Source organism: Euprymna scolopes, chromosome 2 (assembly GCF_053919585.1).
Source record: "Euprymna scolopes isolate OS-2025 chromosome 2, ASM5391958v1, whole genome shotgun sequence".
In the NCBI taxonomy this organism is placed as follows: Eukaryota; Metazoa; Mollusca; class Cephalopoda; order Sepiida; family Sepiolidae; genus Euprymna; species Euprymna scolopes.
This window is the reverse complement of record NC_136483.1, coordinates 2,838,695-2,859,126: the sequence shown is the minus strand read 5'-3', so window position 1 is coordinate 2,859,126 and position 20,432 is coordinate 2,838,695. Positions and strand designations below refer to the sequence as shown.

The 20,432-nt window shown below is 32.2% G+C and overlaps 1 protein-coding gene across 1 annotated transcript in view; it reads left to right on the top strand.

The window, feature by feature from the left end:
• Positions 1-20,432, top strand: part of LOC145288258 (stabilin-2-like) — a 223,917-nt gene that overhangs the window by 173,062 nt on the left and 30,423 nt on the right. Inside the window, exons 35-39 of the mRNA XM_080136297.1 lie at positions 1,415-1,457; positions 2,239-2,391; positions 6,418-6,605; positions 15,618-15,756; positions 16,428-16,555. Coding sequence (XP_079992423.1) covers positions 1,415-1,457; positions 2,239-2,391; positions 6,418-6,605; positions 15,618-15,756; positions 16,428-16,555 — 651 coding nt within the window. The remainder of the gene's footprint in view (positions 1-1,414; positions 1,458-2,238; positions 2,392-6,417; positions 6,606-15,617; positions 15,757-16,427; positions 16,556-20,432) is intronic.

Below are 20,432 nucleotides of genomic sequence, written 5' to 3'. Positions count from 1 at the left end.
TGTTTTTTTTTTGCCCTCGTTGTTAATTTATGATCTTTTGACCACGTTGTTAAACGATGTTTTCTCCCTCGCTGCCAACGTATATTTTGAAAAAGGGTTGACTGAAAGACGTCTTGATAAAGTTTTTTTTTCTTGCCTCAGCCCTTATTTATCCTCTTTATCTAATGTAGGCTTAGGAGAAATATACTTGAGAAGTGTATTTTGGTCTTTTCGAAAGTTTCTTTTTAATGGTTTATTTTAAACTACAAAAACCTCAGTAATTAATTATGGCACTACGTTCGGTTGTCTTTAAAAGTTATATATATATATATATATATATATATATATATATATATATATATATATATATATATATTAGTGTTGAGACGATTAATCGGAATCGGGAATGTGAAAAATCGGAATATTTGGGGGTATCGGAATCAGTATCCGAATCAGAAAAATTTGTGCATATTTTCCGATGATTTGTGGTACTCAAGGAAAATAACAACTCTATATTTGAATATTTAGAGATTTATAAAGAATCGGAATCAGAATCGGTAATTGTATCGGAATCGGGAAAGATATAGGAATCGTCCCATCACTAATATATAAATATATATAATAAAATCAATCACATATATAAATCAGTAAATATGGGCTTACCGTAAAAAATAAAAATGCCTTTAGTAATTTGGAGAGATACCTCTCGTTTTTTAAAAAAGAGCACAAAGCACATGCATGAGGTAAAATGAAACAAAGAATACAAATTCAAGGCAAAGTTTTTCTTTCAAAATTAGCAAAAAGATTTTATCATCTCGGTCAACAATAAGTCCATTTTTACTGATTTATAGGTGAATAATTTGGAAAAATAAATATGAGAAAATTTATAATATAAATGCGACATTTGACTCTTTCTGTTCGTAGGTCACTTAATATGATCGGCTCGATATTCAATATTGCTAATCGTCCTCTTATACAGAGTTCTACAGATTTGTTCACCACCAATATTCCAAGCAAACTGCTTCTTACATTCACGAATACATTTGTTATACATTTAAAGGAGTTTTTACAAAAGAACAACAAAAAACTACGTCATTTTTTCTGGACTGTTTTTTTTTTTTTTTTACTTTTACAGCAATTTATAGCAAGTACAAACTGAACCTTTCCTTTGCATGCTCCATAGACGTAGTGGAGGTCCGTGAAACCGACGTTCGTTCACCTTGATCCCTCACGCCCACGAGTCAGAGTCGATCTCGCTTCTGTGTCACGTAATTTCTCCCATGACGCAGCTTTCAGTAAACGTCAGCTTTTAACTTCCGTTTTTACTTAATTGCACGTTACCTTATTTTTAACACGATTTTGACAAACTCAGCTTCAATTTCACGCGGAAACATTTGCAGTGGATGCGTTGATGACTTTTGTTTTATCTTTTCAGACTCCCGAGTGTTGCTATGGTTACTATGGTCCAAATTGTAATGGTAAGATCTGTTTGTTTAGTTTTTGATTAAACTATTTCCTAATTTCCATAGAAAATTATTTTTTAAATGTGACAGGACAGAAATGAAAATAAAAATGAAACTAATTTGCCTTTTCATTTGTAATTTAGACATAAGTCGCAAATTTTGAACTTCAAATCGATCCGTCCGAAGAAAGGTACAGTTCCCCACAAATAATAAATGTCCAAGAAATAGAACAACATTGCGAAACAAAACAATATAGAGTATTAAAATTGAAACAATTATTGAATTTAAGAAACACAAAAACAAGTAACAGTTAATTGAAACGAGTATCCCCACATAAAACACCTTTAAGGTGTGGCTAAAGTAATCATGATATCTCAAGGGGACATTTGAGATGATCACAAATGCTTATATAACACATGAAATGGATATTGGAGGTCGTTGATGATTTAGGCTCAAGAAGAATCAGTCCGTCGAATTCCCGTACATGCAACTTCCTTCGACCAATTAGCCATCCATCACCGACTACTGTTATTTGTTCAGTGATCTTTTTTAAAACACAGCAGAAATACAACACCATAACAATATGTACTCTAAAATTGCATTAGCTCTGTACTTGGATTAGTATATTTAATTTGAATTAGGTACGATAATATTTTGTTTGATTTATAAATCCTCATTGTAGCCATGAATATATGTATAGCGTGTATAATTACATCTAAATAAATAAATTCGGACAGCACTGTGAGTTTAATAATTATTTCCTTTTCATTTTTGCTGACTGTTTATTGCTTTCTAGAATGCCCAGGTGGAGCCGACTACCCGTGCACCGGTCACGGCTCCTGTTCCGATGGAATGAACGGCACAGGTCGTTGTTTGTGTCAGCTGAATTTTGCCGGCGACGATTGTTCCAAATGTGCCGAGGGAAAAACTGGCCCTGATTGCAGTTCTAGTAAGTTCCTTTTCGCAAATTTTGAATGCATTTCTTTAAATAAAAGAAAAAAGCTTCTACTATAAAAATGTCAGGTTGGTGGCTGTTTTCAATCGACATAATTGGATAGTGACATCTAGTTATAAATATGGTCGAAGTGGTGATCATTTGTCTTCACTAAATCTCATTTCGGAATACCTACACGTGACGTCACTTCCTGCCACGAAGCTAGAAAACTAAATTGATCTCTAGTAAAAATTACATTCTTTTGCTTCACAAAACTTACGGCGAATTTTTCGCTTTAAATCCTATATTTACGCACTTGACTTCGGATCTTGATAGAAGAATATTGTTAAAAAAGAATTTTGTCAAAAAAGAATTTCGTCAAAATTATGAAGGAAAATGAATGAACTATTCTTAATTGATAACGAATAGAATGTATAAAAATTGGAAGAAAACATCTAAGATAGAATATTTGGTTCCATAATAGTCAATTTGCTGACAAAGTTGCTGACAAACTAAACAAGCAATTGTTGCGTTTTGGTATAAAATGACTGGAAAAAGAGTTGATACGCCATAAAAACTACTAACCGCAAGAATTGATAGATCATATACATTGAAAGTTATTCAATAAAATGTTTCAAGTGCTGTATTGTTTCTGAATTCAGAAAAGTGTCAATTACAACGGGATTTTACCAAGTACTTTATCCATGGTCCTTGCGCTGAAAATTTAATCCTTAGTGTGGGCTATACCATGGCTACCGAGAGTAAAGAAGGCCGACGCACATGACAGCGTGACGTCACTATCAGATTCACTTGTAGGGATATGATCTAGGCTATCAGTAGCAATTTCGTCTAGTTTTCAGTTTGCTGTCTAACATGGTGTATTCTTGCGTTGTTACAAATTGCTGGGGAAATTATCCAAAAGGCCCCAAAGTACATATATTTTCTTTTTCTAAATTTTCTCATTTGGATACGTGCCATTAGAAGGGAAAAATTTTTTATTCCAACTAAATATAGTAAAGTAAGTAATGTTATTTGTTAATAATTAAACGTGTATTTAATTAGAACTGTATTCAAGTGCTTTCATAACGTTTAATAACATTTTTAATATAAATTAAGGTACTTTCATAACGTTTGGTAACATTGTTAATATAAATTAAAGTGCTTTCATAACGTTTAATAACATTGTTTATATAAATTAAAGTACTTTCATAACGTTTGATAACATTGCTAATATAAATTAAAGTGCTTTCATAACGTTTAATAACATTGTTTATATAAATTAAAGTACTTTCATAACGTTTGATAACATTGCTAATATAAATTAAAGTGCTTTCATAACGTTTAATAACATTGTTTATATAAATTAAAGTACTTTCATAACGTTTGATAACATTGCTAATATAAATTACAGAAACAATACTATTTGTTGCTAATACATCAAATATTATTTTGATATTTTAACTGTTTATTTTCTTATAAGGCTAAAAAGTCTATCAGGAAGATTGAAAATTTAATTTAATTTTGTTTTAGGTTTTAAAATTATAAACAAATAATTTTTACATGAGGATAATTGTCGAAATGTTTTTTTTTAATAATAAATAATATCTTTCATCGAGTATGTCCAAATATTTGAAAGTTCTATATTTTTTTCTAAAGTTGGTTTAATGAAATTAGCCGTGACTGAGCGTTATATATTAAAATTGATTGTTTCTTTTTAGAATTATAAACAAATAATTTTTATATGAGAATATTTGTAAAATGTTTTTTTTTAATAATAAATAAAACCTTTCATTGGGTATGTCCAAATATTTGAAAATTCGAGTTTGTTTTACTGTATACATAGATTCGAAAAAGTTGTCACAAAACAAATATAGAACAAATAAATGTTATCAAAGGCAAGATAAGTTACTTTTCTATCCAACTGGATATGTTTTTAGTTTTTATATTTAATGTAATATGCTTATTCAGCTCGGAAAAACATACAGTGTTTACCGATGTATTGGAAAATTCAAAATAGCCGCCGACTCTCTCTCGGAGACGGTAAGTTTGGGAAAATGAGTTATAAATAAAAAAAAAAAACAGTCAAAATACTGTTAAAAACCCGCCGAATATATGCCTATGTCACGGTAACATATATTGAGCGAGTGTCTAACAGTATTTTGTCTGTTTTTTATTTATAACTCATTTTCCCAAACTTACCGCCTCAAAGAGAGAGTCGGCTGCCATGTAAAAGTTTCCAATACATTGAGCTGAATAAACGTTACATTAAATATAAACATTAAAAACATATCCAGTTAGGTAGAAAAGTAACTTATCTTGCCTTTGATAACATTTATTTATTCTATATTTGTTTTTTGACAACTTTTTCGAATCTATGTGTACAGTAAAACAAATCCGAAAGTTCTATATTTTTTCTAAAGTCGGTTTGAAAATTATTCACCACGCAGCTATTAATGAAATTAGCCATGACTGAGCGTTATATATTAAAATTGTTTCTCTTTAGAATTATAAACAAATAATTTTTGCATGAGAATATTTGTCAAAAATATATTTTTTTAAATTTATTTACTTGCCTCCCCACGAGGGCACAGTTAGATACAAGGTTGGGTTTTAATGTGGGAAAATTTAGCTCCCCAAAAAGGGGCACTCTGGATAGGAACAAAAATAAAATATAAATTGTCTCGGTCATGAAGGATTTCTCCTCCACTGACCGAGGACAGAACAAATGAAGTGTAGCATCAGAACAGATACTACACTGTGATTATTCTTATTATTGTAAATGTTTGTTTACTATCTTTTTTTAGATTTTACAAATAGTTTACATTATGGTATGAATGTTTTCTTTAATTATGTTTTTAGGTATGTAAACATCATTTTCGGCCTGAGGATGTAATAAAAGAGAAGTCAAGATTCGATGATAAAACATTGTGAAATAAACACGCAAGATGAGAACATTAGTCCGAATAATCTCTAAAGTTCCAAAATATAACATTCAACCCATGTGAGGTTTCTCTAAATTAAATTAAAAAATATTTCTGCAATAGTAACTTTTATTGTTTGTTTGTATTTAAATTATTTGTTTGATTTCAATTTTTTGCATTTTATCGTTTGTTTTCATTCTTAAAATTATTTACCGATGGTTTTCACTTTTAAAATTATTAATCGTTGGTTTTTAATATGTTTTTAAATTCTTTGTTTCCTAATTTCATAATTCAGTTTTATTAGTATTAAATTGTATATTGCTTTAAAATTACTTAATTTTACATAGATAATATTTATATTTTATATTGAATAAAGTTCAGTTTCAGTATTAATCGAACTGTGTTCTTTTTCTTTTTAAAAATGTTTTATTGATCTTTTTCAAATGGCCCTCATATAGTACTGACAGTTTGACAAATCTTACTTACATTGCCTGCATGCATTTTTCAGTTAACAGGCCTTCTTCTTACTCTCGGTGGCCGTGGCTATACTCAAGAAACAATTACGAATTACTTAGAACCAGCAATCATGGCTGACAGAATAAATGCATGCTATCCCCGTGGATTAAATAAAGAGTTCTGTTCAAAATTACCTACAGATTCCAAGTTCAGCAAAATTCACCTGAATAAAGTCTGAGATTGCAACGACCGAAATGTCATAAAAATAAACTAAGGTCAGAACACAAGTCCAAATAATCTAAATAATAGTGTTATGTTTATTCATTAAATGATCTGAAAATACTTGATTGGTCAAACAACGGACGAACCTAACCCGACGAACAGTTTATTTTATTTCGCTTTTATTTTGTTCCGCCTTTTGCTTTCTTTCTTTCCTCTTTAATTAATCAATCCGACAAACACTTTGATTCACTCTTATTTACTTTCGTCTTTCGATTGTGAATAGTAAAATACTATACGTAATTTAATATCGCAAAAATGTGATTGGAATTAGTAAGTTAATAATGATTTTTATTTCATAAAAATGTTGCTGTTTTTTTTTTTAAATGATTCATTTTTTCTTTGATTTTTTTTTTTTTTTTTTTGACATTTTATTTCTCTTCAGAATTTGACAAATGTGGCTCCTGCGGTCCGAACGCCGAGTGCCATGAGACAATGGATGACGGGTTCGCGTGCGTCTGTCAGCCCGGTTTCTTGAGTTTTCATGATCGAGGATGTTTGTCCATATGTTATGCTGCAAATGGCGGATGTCACCAAAACGCCCGTTGCACTCTGGATGATTCGGGAAGTGAGGTAAAACGTATAGTACTATAACTGTAGTGTACACACACACACACACACACATATATATATATATATATATATATAATTTAAAGGAGATTAGAACAATAGTCTAAAGAGCTGAGCGTATTTTAATGTAACAGTGAAATTACTAGTTTAATTAAAATACAGGAAATAGAAAGTGCTCGTTGTAATTTAGATATATAATAAGCTCGATAGTTAAATGTCCTAAAGCTAATTCAATATTAAGTAATGTGATTGATAATTTAAAATTTAAAAATCAAATTATAATTAAATTAAAAATCCGTTTCATAAGAAGGAACAACAACAAAATCAATTATCTGCATTATTATCTGCATTATTGATTTTGTTGTTGTTCCTTCTTATGAAACAGATTTTTAATTTAATTATAAATTGATTTTAAAATTTTAAATTATCAATCACATTACTTATATATATATATATATAACTCTTGCTTGTTTTTCTTGTAATTCTCCTTTTCTCTTTGTCGGACCATTTTCCGAACGTTTTTTCCGAGTGAAAAAAGAAATTTCCCATAATCGCGAACGTTTTCGGCCTCCAGTGGTCATCCTCAGGCGAGTAGTAAAAAATAAAAAATGAAATTGAAAAATGAAAGTAGTGAGATGAAATGAAAAGAGGATTAAAAGGCGATTAAAATCGCTTAAAATCATTAAAATACTCAAAAGCACTTGAGCGTTCCCTCTGTTTCATTTTTAGTCTGGTTAATCGTTGGTTTATTAATGTGGATTAACAATGCCTCAAAGATCGGGAGGCGCACCTCACAATATGAGACAGTTAAAATGGCCGTATTATTTATTAATATGTCTCTAAACTCATTTTTAGGGGTGTGGTGTGGTTTTCTCTATGAAAAAACGTTCGGAAAATAGTCTGACAAAGAGAAAAGGAGGATTACAAGAAAAACAAGCAAGAGTCATCTGTGCTATTTAATGAAACGTGCATGAAAGAAAAAATGCTGCCTAAATATACTAATATATATATATATACTAGCAAAAGTATCCGTCGTTGTCAAAAACAGTCTACAGAAAATGGACTGATTTATGAAAGTGTTGTGGTGGCAACCACTTATTTGCATATGCGAATAACATAACACTATAAATGGCAAGCCTAGGTTGGCTCTGGCGTGTCTTACTCAAATGCCACCGGAAGTGACGCCGAAGAGCGTACATGTCCTCCCACCAAGACTCTCTGACTCGACACCGTCATTTGTACATATTGTAAATATACCTTTTCTTTAATACACTTATTATTGCGTTATCTTGTTGTTTGCGTCTTCATTGTATTTCCTTACTAATTATTGTTCAACCTTGCAACCACAACAGTTGGCGACGAGATATGAAGCGTCAAATATAGCAGTTTGACGAAGAACTATTTAAAACAAAAAAAAAATACAACGCAAAGGTTGACCATTTTTTTTTAAGGAATGCAAAGTGTTGACGAGCAAACGGATTTTACGCTAAAGAGAAGTTTCAACTCAAGTGAAAAAAAAAAACTCTAACGTGGCAAAAGCGACAATTTACGCCGTTTTCTGGGAATCCGACTTGCAAACGAATGTAAAAGTGAATTTTTGTTTTGTCGCTACACGACAAATCTTACTAAAGGACCAACTTGCAAACGAAAAGCGAACTTTGTTCTGTCGCAAAAACGACAGGTCAGACCCGTATTACGAAAAGCAAGGAAGTAACCTACGAAAAAAGTTCACCAGTGGATTCTAATTACTGTTCTCCGAAAACAAAACAACAACTAAAGGACTTTGTAATTAATGTTTTGGTTGACGGCGGTACTAAAAGGAAATACCACAGCTAAAGCTAAAATTCAAGGAAAGGACTGTTTTTTCTTGAAGTTGTTACTGAATAACGGATAATACAGTAAAACGTCACGGAAAAAAAGGTAATCTCAATTTAAGAGGTATTTTAATTACTAAAATACTAGAGAAAAAAAAACTCAAAGAACTAAATGTACTGCATATATTTATTCAATTGTGACTCGATTAAAAAAAAACCCAAACTTTTATTTCGTGGAAAGAGTTACTTATTAGTAAGTGCCTAAAAACGGAAAGTCAATTCCATTTCGTGGTTCCAGATAAACCTGTTTTATTTATTTATTTTTTTGCAGCGTAACTCGCAAAAAGAATATATTATTGCAAGCAGCGATATTATTATTGAAAACAGGAGCTTACAGCAATTTGCTTTTTTGTTGTAACCCAAACCGGTGTATATTGTACATGGTACAATTTTTTTTTTTAACTACACACTAAAAAAAAAAAAACATGGAAGACGCATCAAAAATGTTCATGCAATTTTTACAAGCACAGGCTGAGCGGGATGAACGCAGACAAGCTACACAAAACGAGCTTTTGCAAACACAAATACAGGCACAGGCTGACCGCGAGGAAAAGAGAGAGGACAGATTATTGAAATGGCAGCAGGAACAAGAAGAAAAGCAGAAAATGGCACAATTAAAGCAGAAAGAACTGCAATTGGAACAGGAAGAAAGGCATAAGAAACTACAATTGGAATATGAAGAAAGACAAGATGAACGTTTTGCTAAAACACTGGAACTACTAAAGAGTAATCGAGAAAATGTCGATAGTGTTAATTTCTCCCATACAACTATTTTTAATATCATGGCCACATTTCATTATGTGCCTGAGGAAGAGTAGAATTTTGAAGCATACTACACAATATACGAGGATGTTTTTCAACTGGACTGTAAGAATTGGCCAAATAGTCAGAAAGTGAGCCTCTTACTCAGAAAATTGGGTACATCAAAACACAGCAAATTCGTAGATTACATATTACCTAAAAAAACTGCGGAATTAGAGTTCATGGAAGCTGTAAAATTACTAAAAGAGTTATTTAATCCAAATATATCTCTTTTTCATAAAATATGGCTGTGCATGAATCTAAGAAAGATGGACAACCAAGATTATTTGACATACGCATCAGTTGTCAATAAAAACTGCGATAATTTTAAGCTTGCAGAACTAACGGTAGAAGATTTTAAATGTCTAATCTTCGCTCAAGGGTTAGTTTCCACGAAAAATGCAGAAATACGCAGACGAGTGTTGTCTAAGCTAGAATCTGAGCAAGATTTAACCCTCCAGAAACTAGCAGAGGACCGTGAAAGGGCCATTACACTAAAAAAGGATTCAAAAAATATAGAAGAATCCGGAGTGGCATATGTAAGAAAAGTTAGAAAACCATACGCACCAACCAAGAACTTTACAAAGAAAAGCAATGGAAGGGGATATTCCAAAGATAATAACCATAAATATAGTACAGAATATAACAAGCCTCTTCCTAGATATAACTGTAAGAGATGCGCAGAAAAGCATTGGGAATCAGATTGTCCTTATAAGAAGAAAAAATGCTACATTTGTAAGAAGGTGGGACACAAAAGCGATTGCTGCAGATATAAAGATTACACCAGAAAGAGAGTACAGCAAACAAAATCAAATACAAAATTAGACAAAGATCGGCGAAAATACGTAAAAGTGAAAATATTTAAAACATCAATAAAGTTACAACTCGACTCCGGCTCCGATGTTTCTATAATAAACCTGAATACGTGGAAAAAGTTGGGAAAACCGGCCATGATGAAAACTAGTAAAGCAGCCCGGACGGTAACTGGTGGTGGTATAAAATTTGAAGGAGAAGTTGTCCTCCCGATAAAATTGAAAGGGATTTCGAAGAAATTAAAAATATTCGTACTAAAAAATAGTGAAAATCTGTTTGGAATAGATTTAATTGAGAAATTCGGACTATGGGATAAGCCAATCAATACATTCTGTAAAAAATTAGAATGTTCTTCTCCAACAACAGTAAATATAAAAGACGATTTAAAAGAATTATTTCCTGAGGCATTCACGACTAACTTAGGTCGCTGCAATAAATTCAAGGCCTCGTTTGAACTTAAAGAAAACGCCAGCCCAATTTTTAGAAAAAAGCGAAATGTTCCGTTCGCTGGGTTGGAAAAGATTGATAAAGAATTAAATAGATTGGAACAGACGGGAATTCTATCAAAAATAGAACACAAAATATACCTTTTCTTTAATACACTTATTATTGCGTTATCTTGTTGTTTGCGTCTTCATTGTATTTCCTTACTAATTATTGTTCAACCTTGCAACCACAACAGAAAGTATGATAGGTTATGAAAAGGAAGGGTTGTAATGAGATAGCTTCGAATTTGGGGGTATTAAAACCAAAGCAAAATATGATGAAAGAAAAAATAAAATAGATAAACCCCATAATTTATTATACCATACCTATTCACACTGAAACACTTATCACAATATTCTGTGGATCTATATTGAAAAACCTTGTTAAACTTTGTGACATATTTCCATTCTATGGAGGTCAGGCGCGAACGAACATCCCATAATTTTATTATACCATATTTCTTCAAATTGAAACATAATTGTCAAAGTATACTATATATAGATAGATATGAAAAGCCTTTATTAAAGTTGGTGCCTATCTCCATTCTATGGAAGCCAGGCGCGAACGCAGACCCCACAATTTTATTATACCATCCCTATTTAAGTTAAAACATTCTTATCAAAGTATTCTTATGTACATCTATATAAAAAAAACACTTGTAAACGTTTTTTTTTAATTTTTTATTTTTTTTATTTTCATACTTTGTGGACCAGGCGCGAACGCAAACCCCACAATTTTAATGAACCACTGTTCTGCCAGATCAAACATACCCATTCCTGTGTCTCGATACATCTTCTATCATTATATGTGATCAGTTTTTGAAAAATAGTCAACCATATAGGAGCCTATTCGTGAATAGACACGCACACACACATACACATACACATACACACAGACATTCAGCTTTATATTATAGAAGATATATATATACGAAATACGCACACATGTATGTATATGCTAATATGTTTATATGTAATTTATATAGTCGGGGCAATAACTACAAATGAATAAATAAGTTGTCATTTAGATAATTCCGTAGTGCAATACTAGAGCTACACATGTGTTCTTTAAAGATACCATATTTAGATGTATAGATACACCATAATTTACTCATTTTCGAAAAGTTTTTCTTTTATTGGTCGCAACATTGCGAAAAATTGTTTGTTGGAATATAAGAATGTAATTATATTATTATAATTTGCACAACATTGGGCTTCATAAGCGTATAGAAAAAAAAACAATAATTAAAATGTTTCGCAGCCCCAAAATTAGAATTTTACAGGTTTATAAAGCGGGTAATCATTTTTTTTTATCAATAACATAAATATTTTTATCAATAACATAAATATTTTTATCAACAACATAAATATTTTTTGTCAAAAACATAAATATTTTTTATCAACAACATAAATATTTTTTATCAAAAACATAAATATTTTTATCAACAACATAAATATTTTTTGTCAAAAACATAAATATTTTTTATCAAAAATATAAATATTTTTTATCAAAAACAAATATTTTTATCAACAACATAAATATTTTTATCAACAACATAAATATTTTTTGTCAAAAACATAAATATTTTTTATCAAAAACAAATATTTTTTATCACAAACATAAATATTTTTATCAAAAACAAATATTTTTTATCAACAACATAAATATTTTTATCACAAACATAAATATTTTTATCAGCAACATAAATATTTTTATCACAAACATAAATATTTTATCAACAACATAAATATTTTTTATCAAAACATAAATATTTTTTATCAACAACATAAATATCTTTTTTTCAAAAACATAAATATTTTTATCACAAAAATATATTTTTATCAACAACATAAATATTTTTATCAACAACATAAATATTTTTATCAACAACATAAATATTTTTATCAACAACATAAATATTTTTGTCAAAAACAAATATTTTTATCGACAACATAAATATTTTTTATCACAAACATAAATATTTTTATCAACAACATAAATATTGTTTATCAAACATTAATATTTTTATCAACAACATAAATATTTTTATCAAAAATATAATTATTTTTTATCAAAAACATAAATATTTTTATCAACAACATAAATATTTTTATCAACAACATAAATATTGTTTATCAAAAAAATTAATATTTTTATCACGAACATAAATATGTATTAAGAACAACATAAATATTTTTTATCAACAACATAAATATTTTTATCAACAACATAAATATTTTTTATCAACAACATAAATATTTTTTATCAAAAACATAAATATTATTTTATCAACAACATAAATATTTTTGTCTGTATTTTTGAGATGAGGTGTTTTCATTGATTGAGATTGTCGGACTGACTTCCTCATCTTGGTTGTTATTGTCACAACGTTTCGGCCGTTTTGCCCTCCGACCTTCGTCAGGTGTTTTGTATCGAACTGGGGAACCGTTTGATAGGAGTCTCGAACCCAACCCTTTATTATTATTACGGGGGTACCATATTCGGACTCCAGCAAGGCTTTGGGACATAGTTGCTGATTCTCTGTTTTGAATGTTACTTTTTTTAACTGTCTTCGTTCTTTGGGTAACTGTAAACTTTGATACAACGTCTAGGACCACTCGGCCATATGTCACTAGGACAAGTCTTAGTTGGTTTTTGTTAATGTTAAACCTATGTTGTTATTCAAGGTTTTCTCTCTCTATCAGAGGTGTCCAAATTGCATTCAACTCTATGCTTGATTTGCTCAGTAGGTTGTTATGTCCGAGCATATGAGTTGTTTCTTTAAGTTTTCTCACTTTCCAGTGGGTCTCTCTGTTTATTATTTTTACTTCATCCCATAGGGGGCGATGGTCCCCCCTCTCCATCCAGACATGGTTGGCTATACCCGATTTTTCCGTCTCCCCTTTAGTTACCGCTTTTCGGTGTTCTTCCACCCTTACTTTAAGGGGGCGGCATGTTTCACCCTTGTAAATCTTTCTGCAACTGCATGGGATGGAGTATATGCAATTTTAGGTCATGTTCTCCTCCATGCGGGGCTTCACTCGTACCAGGTGTCGTCTGAGTGTTGACTCGCTCTTGAATACCGTCCTGATGTTGTAGGGGGCACATATTCTCTGAATCTTTTCGGAGATGCCTCGTATGTATGGTAGGCAGACCGTTGAAGGTTTTTGGGTTTCATTCTCCTCTCTTATACTATTAACACGTCTGGTAGATAGTATGCTATCGGGGTAGTTGTTACGACGGAGGGTATTCTTCAACCTGACCATTTCTTGGTGGTATTTAATGGTGTCGCTACTTATTGTCTCTGCTCGATGTTGTAAGCAGCGTGCGATTCCATGTTTGATACTGTATGGGTGATGGGAGTTGAAGTTTAGGTATTGTCCGGTGAAGGTACGCTTGCGATATACGGATGTCTTAAACCCATGCTCTGTGCGTGATATGAGTATATCAAGGAAGGCCAGTTGGTTATCTTTTTCTTTCTCCATTGTGAACTGTATCGATGGTCTTATTGAGTTCACATGGTCTAGGAGAGCCTGGATGTCTTCCTGATGGGGCCAGAGTATGAAGGTGTCATCAACGTATCTTAGCCACATAATGGGCTATAAGGGAGCTGAACCTAAGGCGATGTCTTCGAAGTATTCCATGTATATGTTCGCCATCACTGGTGATAATGGCGAGCCCATAGCTAGTCCCTCCTCTTGTTGATATAGGTCAGTACCCATTCTGAAGTAGGTTGTTTCTATGCAGAATGTCAGCATTTCCATTAAGTTTGGCAATGGTACACATGTGCGCTCTTCTATGGAGAGGTCCGCAGCTAGTTTGTCTTGAATTACTGCTAGTGCCTCACTAGTTGGGACTTTAGTGAACAGGCTAACCACATCTAGGCTTACCATTTGGTTTGTACTGATGGGTGCTCCCTTGATCAGTTCCGTGAAGTGGGCAGAATTCTTTACATGTGTTACTGACTTGCCTGCTAATGGGTTTATTATATCCACAAGGTACCTGCTCAGTGGGTGGCATGCTGAGCCTCGGCAGCTCACTGTGGGTCTGAGTGGGATACCGTCTTTGTGTATCTTGGAGAGACCGTACATATGTGGTAGCTTACTGTAATGCAGGCCTAATCGCAGATGGTAGCTACGGTAAAATAAAGAAGGACCCAACTTTGAAAACCGAAAGGAAGCTGTTACAAATCCTTACCAAAAACAAGGAACACTTCGCTCCGATGGGATATAGACAGCAGGTCCAGCATTGGAATGCAGTAATCAGAGAAATTTCGTAGTAGTCAGTAGCTCGTTTCCATTTATTACACGTGGTTTTCTTTTGTTATGTTGTTTATAGAAAGAGCATTGTCATATTTGCCAGAATGTTTTGGCTACCTTCAGTTTTCGATTTCCTTTTTTGTTGTTCAAATAGATTATTATTAATATTATTATTATTATTATTATTATTATTGTTGTTGTTATTATTGTTGTTGTTGTTGTTATTATTTCTATCATTATTATTATTATTATTAGTTAGTAGTAGTAGTAGTAGTAGTAGTAACTAGGAGAAGTCACACAAGCTATCATCAAAGATTGCTCTTTAGGAAAAACTTGTGGTGTTCCCTGCGCATGAGTGACAACATGTCTCCCCTAGACTGCAGTACTCTCCACCTCTTTCGATAACCTTTGCAAAAGAATTTGCGTTATCGCAACAGTCGCTTATTATATATTTCTCAAGTCAATTTCGTTCAAGATTATTATTATTATTATTAATATTTTTATTATTATTATTATTATTATTATTATTATTAATATTGTTATTATTATTGTTATTATTATTGTTATTATTATTGTTATTGTTATTATTATTATTATTATTATTGGTGTTATTATTAATATTTTTATTATTATTATTATTATTATTATTATTGTTATTATTATTGTTATTATTATTATTATTGTTATTATTATTGTTATTATTATTATTGTTGTTGTTGTTTTTGTTGCTGCTGTTTTTGTTTTTTTCGTTTTATTCATTGCTAATTATATTATTTTGATAGATACCTTCTGTCGTGTGCACTTGTCGAGACGGTTACTATGGTGATGGCAAGAAATCTTGTCTTCCAATTGTCAACCTTTGTACAATGAACAACGGAAATTGTTCTCCGCGCGCCATTTGTACATTCACTCCTCCTACAGGTAAGATTTTATGAGAGTTCACGTAAGATGCGACAAACTTTACGTGATTTGATGTTTTTGTTTTGGAGATTTTGTGAAATCTTATTTCTGTGATATTTTGTTTATATACATATGATTCATTTTCTTACAAAGATTGCAACTATTTCATGGGTGATTTGAATTGACGCTCAGCATTTATCACAATTTCTACAGATTTTATGACAGTGTGTGAAAATTGAAGAAGTTTTATGAGACTTGTAGTAATTTGACAGAATTTGATGAAATTTTGCAAGTATTTAATGTTATTTGATGTACTTTCCAATAAACAAATGCATTTTAAACCATGGTTCATATCTACATTAAAACGTAACTGTTTATCTACATTATCTACATTAATGTAACTGTTTTCCGTCGTTCACGAAATGTTATCAAATCCTATTATATTTAAATATATTTTATTATTATTTTTGTGAACGTTCTCTAATTTTTTGTTTGGTTTAGCCGTGCATACAGACACACATATATACATGCAGAAAGACATACATGCAGACAGACAGACATGCAAATAAATAAACAGACAAACAGATATACAAATGCCTTTTATATTATAAATTATCAGAATGTTTGTGGATTTAAATGAGGATTTAACTCGTATGTCGAAATATTTTTAATGACTTGGATTATCCTTACAGCTACGGACACGTCAGCTGGTAAAGTAACCTGCGAATGTCACGCGTCATATGTGGGCAACGGCACGACCTGCAATCGCGACATCTTCAGCACTTTACAGTTCATGCCGAGCATGCATAGGTTTTATGAAGTAAGTAAAAACAACACGCATTCCCTCCTTTTTAATGCCATTCGAAGTATCACCTTTGGTCCTTTCCTAAAAAAATTATCTTGTGGATTTATATTGGTCTCTGATGAGTTGTTTGGTATCTCATTCAACGAAATACGTGTAAGTCTACCGTATATCAAATAAAATTATATGAATGTGATTTAAACATATTTGTGGTATTTTAATTGTTTACAAATGATATATATATATATGTGCGTGTGTGTGTGTGTGTGTGTGTGTGTGTGTGTGTGTGTGTGTGTGTGTGTAATTTCAAGGTTATGAAGGGTTTTTGAAGCATGAAAACGACTTTATTTTAATATTTAATATTTTATTTTTGTATTACAAGCGGTCCTCTGCTCTTGTTCACATAAAGTATCGAAATGAAAATGAAAGACGTTAAAAAAATCTAGAAAATTGTATTCTGGGCAACGTTCATTCCCTGCAACAATGTTCGAAAGAGTTTATGGGAATTATTTTTACCGTTTGTGGCAGAAGAATGTATTTTGTAAAAGTTTTGCAACGCATTAGCATCCATTTCAGCCCTCAAAAACAAGACGCAATTGATTTCAATATGTATAATAAATGATTAGAAACTGAAACAAATATGTGGAACGGAAAAATAATATTATTAACAGTTTTCATAATAATGATGGTAATAGTTGAAACTAAAATAATGATAAATAAATATGGTAAAGTAATAATAACAATGGAACGCATACATCAAATCTGTTGCCAAGGCCGCTGGAAAAATGGTGGAATCCTTCTATCGATCCAGTAGATATCTCACTGCAGATGCAATTCTCTGTCTATATAAGAGCCAGATACGTCCAAGGATGGAATACTGATGCAACATCTGAGCAGGAGCTGCCATGACAGATTTCAAAATAGACTTCGTAGCCTCGTAGGAGATGCCCTTTTCTCTTCCCTGCAATCTCTTTCTCACAGAAGAGATGTTACGAGTTTGTCTTTATTTTCGTTATTTTCATGGCAAGTGCTCGACTGAGCTTTAATCTATGGTCCCCTCGCCAAACTTTCACAAGAAACACTCGTCTAGCTGAAAACACTATCAATAATTTTCCCAACTCTTTATCTGTGCCTAAACCTAAACGTAGATTCCATGATCAAAGCTTCTTTCTTAGAACTGCACGCCTGTGGAATTGTCTTCCGTTTTCCTGCTTTCCAGCTGACTACAATCTGATTGACTTCAAGTCCAAGGTGAACAAGTTCTTGATGAGCCGTTCCACTTAAGTTAACAAATTTACCAAATTTCTATTACTAACGATTACTATATTGTCCAATTGACTACTGTACACTCTTAACCCTTAACCTCGAATGGTCTCTGGGCCTTGATAAGTGGTGACGCCTATGTAAAAAAATATAAACGTACATGTGCATATTCATATATACACACATATATACACATTCATGCACACTCACTTAAATATATAAGTATATATACATAAACCGGTATATACAGGGTGACCCCCCCCAAAACAAAAGCTAAATGGAGGCCATCTAGAACATATGCTGTAGAACGGAGAAAAAAACGGCCAAAGACCCTAGTGTTTTGATGTGATGTTTTGAATATAATAAACTACTTATGACCAAAGTTTCATTTCATTTGGACAAAACACTAAGAAACGGGGTCTAATTAGAGTTGGGGTCCGTTTTTTTAGGTCACCCTGTATGAGCATTTAAGGTAGCACAAAAACATATAGATATATGCACTACATTATATTTCCAAAATTATTTCGGAACCACATGCGCTTTTTGAAAGTCTCTGTCTTTTCGCCATCTGACGCTCTCGTGTTTACATGCCAACACAACTTGCTTTTCTCCTCGACCTCGTGATGTATTTTTCTCCTTGCTAATTTGCATACGTGCTTTAACTGTTGCTGCTGCTAATATTTTCGCAAACCAGTTATTCTACTGCTGCTGATTTTCTCACAGGCGCTAATACACGCTCTATTACAAGATCTACTAGTGTAACTTCTGTTTACAACGAGAAATGCGAGTAGGAGTAGTGTGAGGGGTTCAAGATGGAAGTGAGGCAATCTGCTGATCAGCTTTCTCGATTTCTAGACAAGCGACCTCATTATTCACCACATTCTAATGAATATTTTGAGTATCAAAAATGTAATTGTCTAGTTTAGATGCTTGAAAATACCATAAGGTTGAAATAAATTATTGCATCGACAATTATGTAATTTCCGTGTTATATTTTTATGTTATTGCTCTGTTTACCACATTGAGTTCTCATACCCGGATTTCCTCTGGAATTGTTCCATTATAACACTATATATATATATATATATATAATCTTTTGTCTAGTTTTACTTACTTTGGTGGACGAATCGTTTGAATGTATGCTGCCTTTGTGCAATGACACCTGCCCAATTTGAAATAAAACATTAAGGAGGGGCTGACATTATACGTTTAGAACGCAAAACATGCATATAGTAATGTGTGTTTCCAGAAAATATGCATTCATTTTGCTATTTTTTCAAACTTTTTTACATTTTCTCCGTGTTGGTTTCTTTTCCTAAATAAACTTTAAAAAAAAAGTTGCGGCCATTTGTACTCTTATACTAATATCTACTCCTACACCCCTTACATTCACATTTATAATAGAGAATTTCAATTAAATCACCAAAATACTTTCATATTTTATGCCATACTATCGTCTACATAATGGACAATTTTTATTTTTGTACCTTTTCTCCACGTTAAAAAACGACCCTGGTGTCTAACTCTGTCCCGTGTGGAGGCATAGTAAATAGTTACATAATGGACTAAATTTTAAATCTAAATAACCCTTATCCTTGAGTGGCCTCTGGGCCTTGATAATGTGGTGATGCCTTTGTAAAAAAAAAAAAATAATAATAATAATTCACGGAGTGAAATAATATCAGATTTCATTCATTCGGATGTTCCTGTAACGTTATTCACGTTTACACATGGTGTTACATGATAAGGGCTGTCCTCTGTTCATGTAACTATAAAAATAGAGAGATTAGTTAAAATGTAAATAAGAGAAAGCAGAAATCGAACCCTGGACATAAGTTTTAAAGAACAATAGGTTTAAATGGAATGTCCAGTAAATTGTTAATTCGGATGAAATAAATAATAAATAAACTATTCAATTGTTAAAAGAATGTGGATAATAAAATATGGTTAAATAAATTAGATATGTAGGTTAAATTCCTTGGTGGAAACAACACAAGAAAAATAGGTTATTGGGAAATCAATGTCGAAAACGTGCAAAGTCGCGCATGTTGAAACACGTGAATTTTGCTCACGTGGCCGGGATGCATGGATTTCTCAATATAGTAGGTGGGAGTTAGTTGGTCGTGGAGACAGTCAGAGACAGCCAGAGAGACAGTCAGGGGAGACAGTCAGGGGAGACAGAGACAGGCGGACGTCTGAAGCGAGACGTCACTTCAGAAACTAAGATGTGAAACTTTGAGTTCTTAATGAGGAAATCCCGACCGGTCGTATTAAATAAATTCACCATGTGTTTTGGATAAAGCTCATCTTTGTGTTTGTGATTTCTACAAAAAGGTAAATTGTATTGTTATTATATGTCTGTGTTATAAAATGTCATTACAACAACATCTCTCTCTCTCTCTAAGATACAACATCATATGTAATAAGACAAGAACTCTCACTAAGACACATATCATTACTAATAAGAACTCACGTAACATACGCGCACAAGTGGTATAGTCTAATACTAATAATAATAACTATATAACAACTCACAATTTGGTGTTCGTGAACCTTTTGCATCAGCGATGCAGAAACCGAACCTGGGGTCCATACCACGAAAAAAAAAAAAAAAAAATTACACGATCACAGA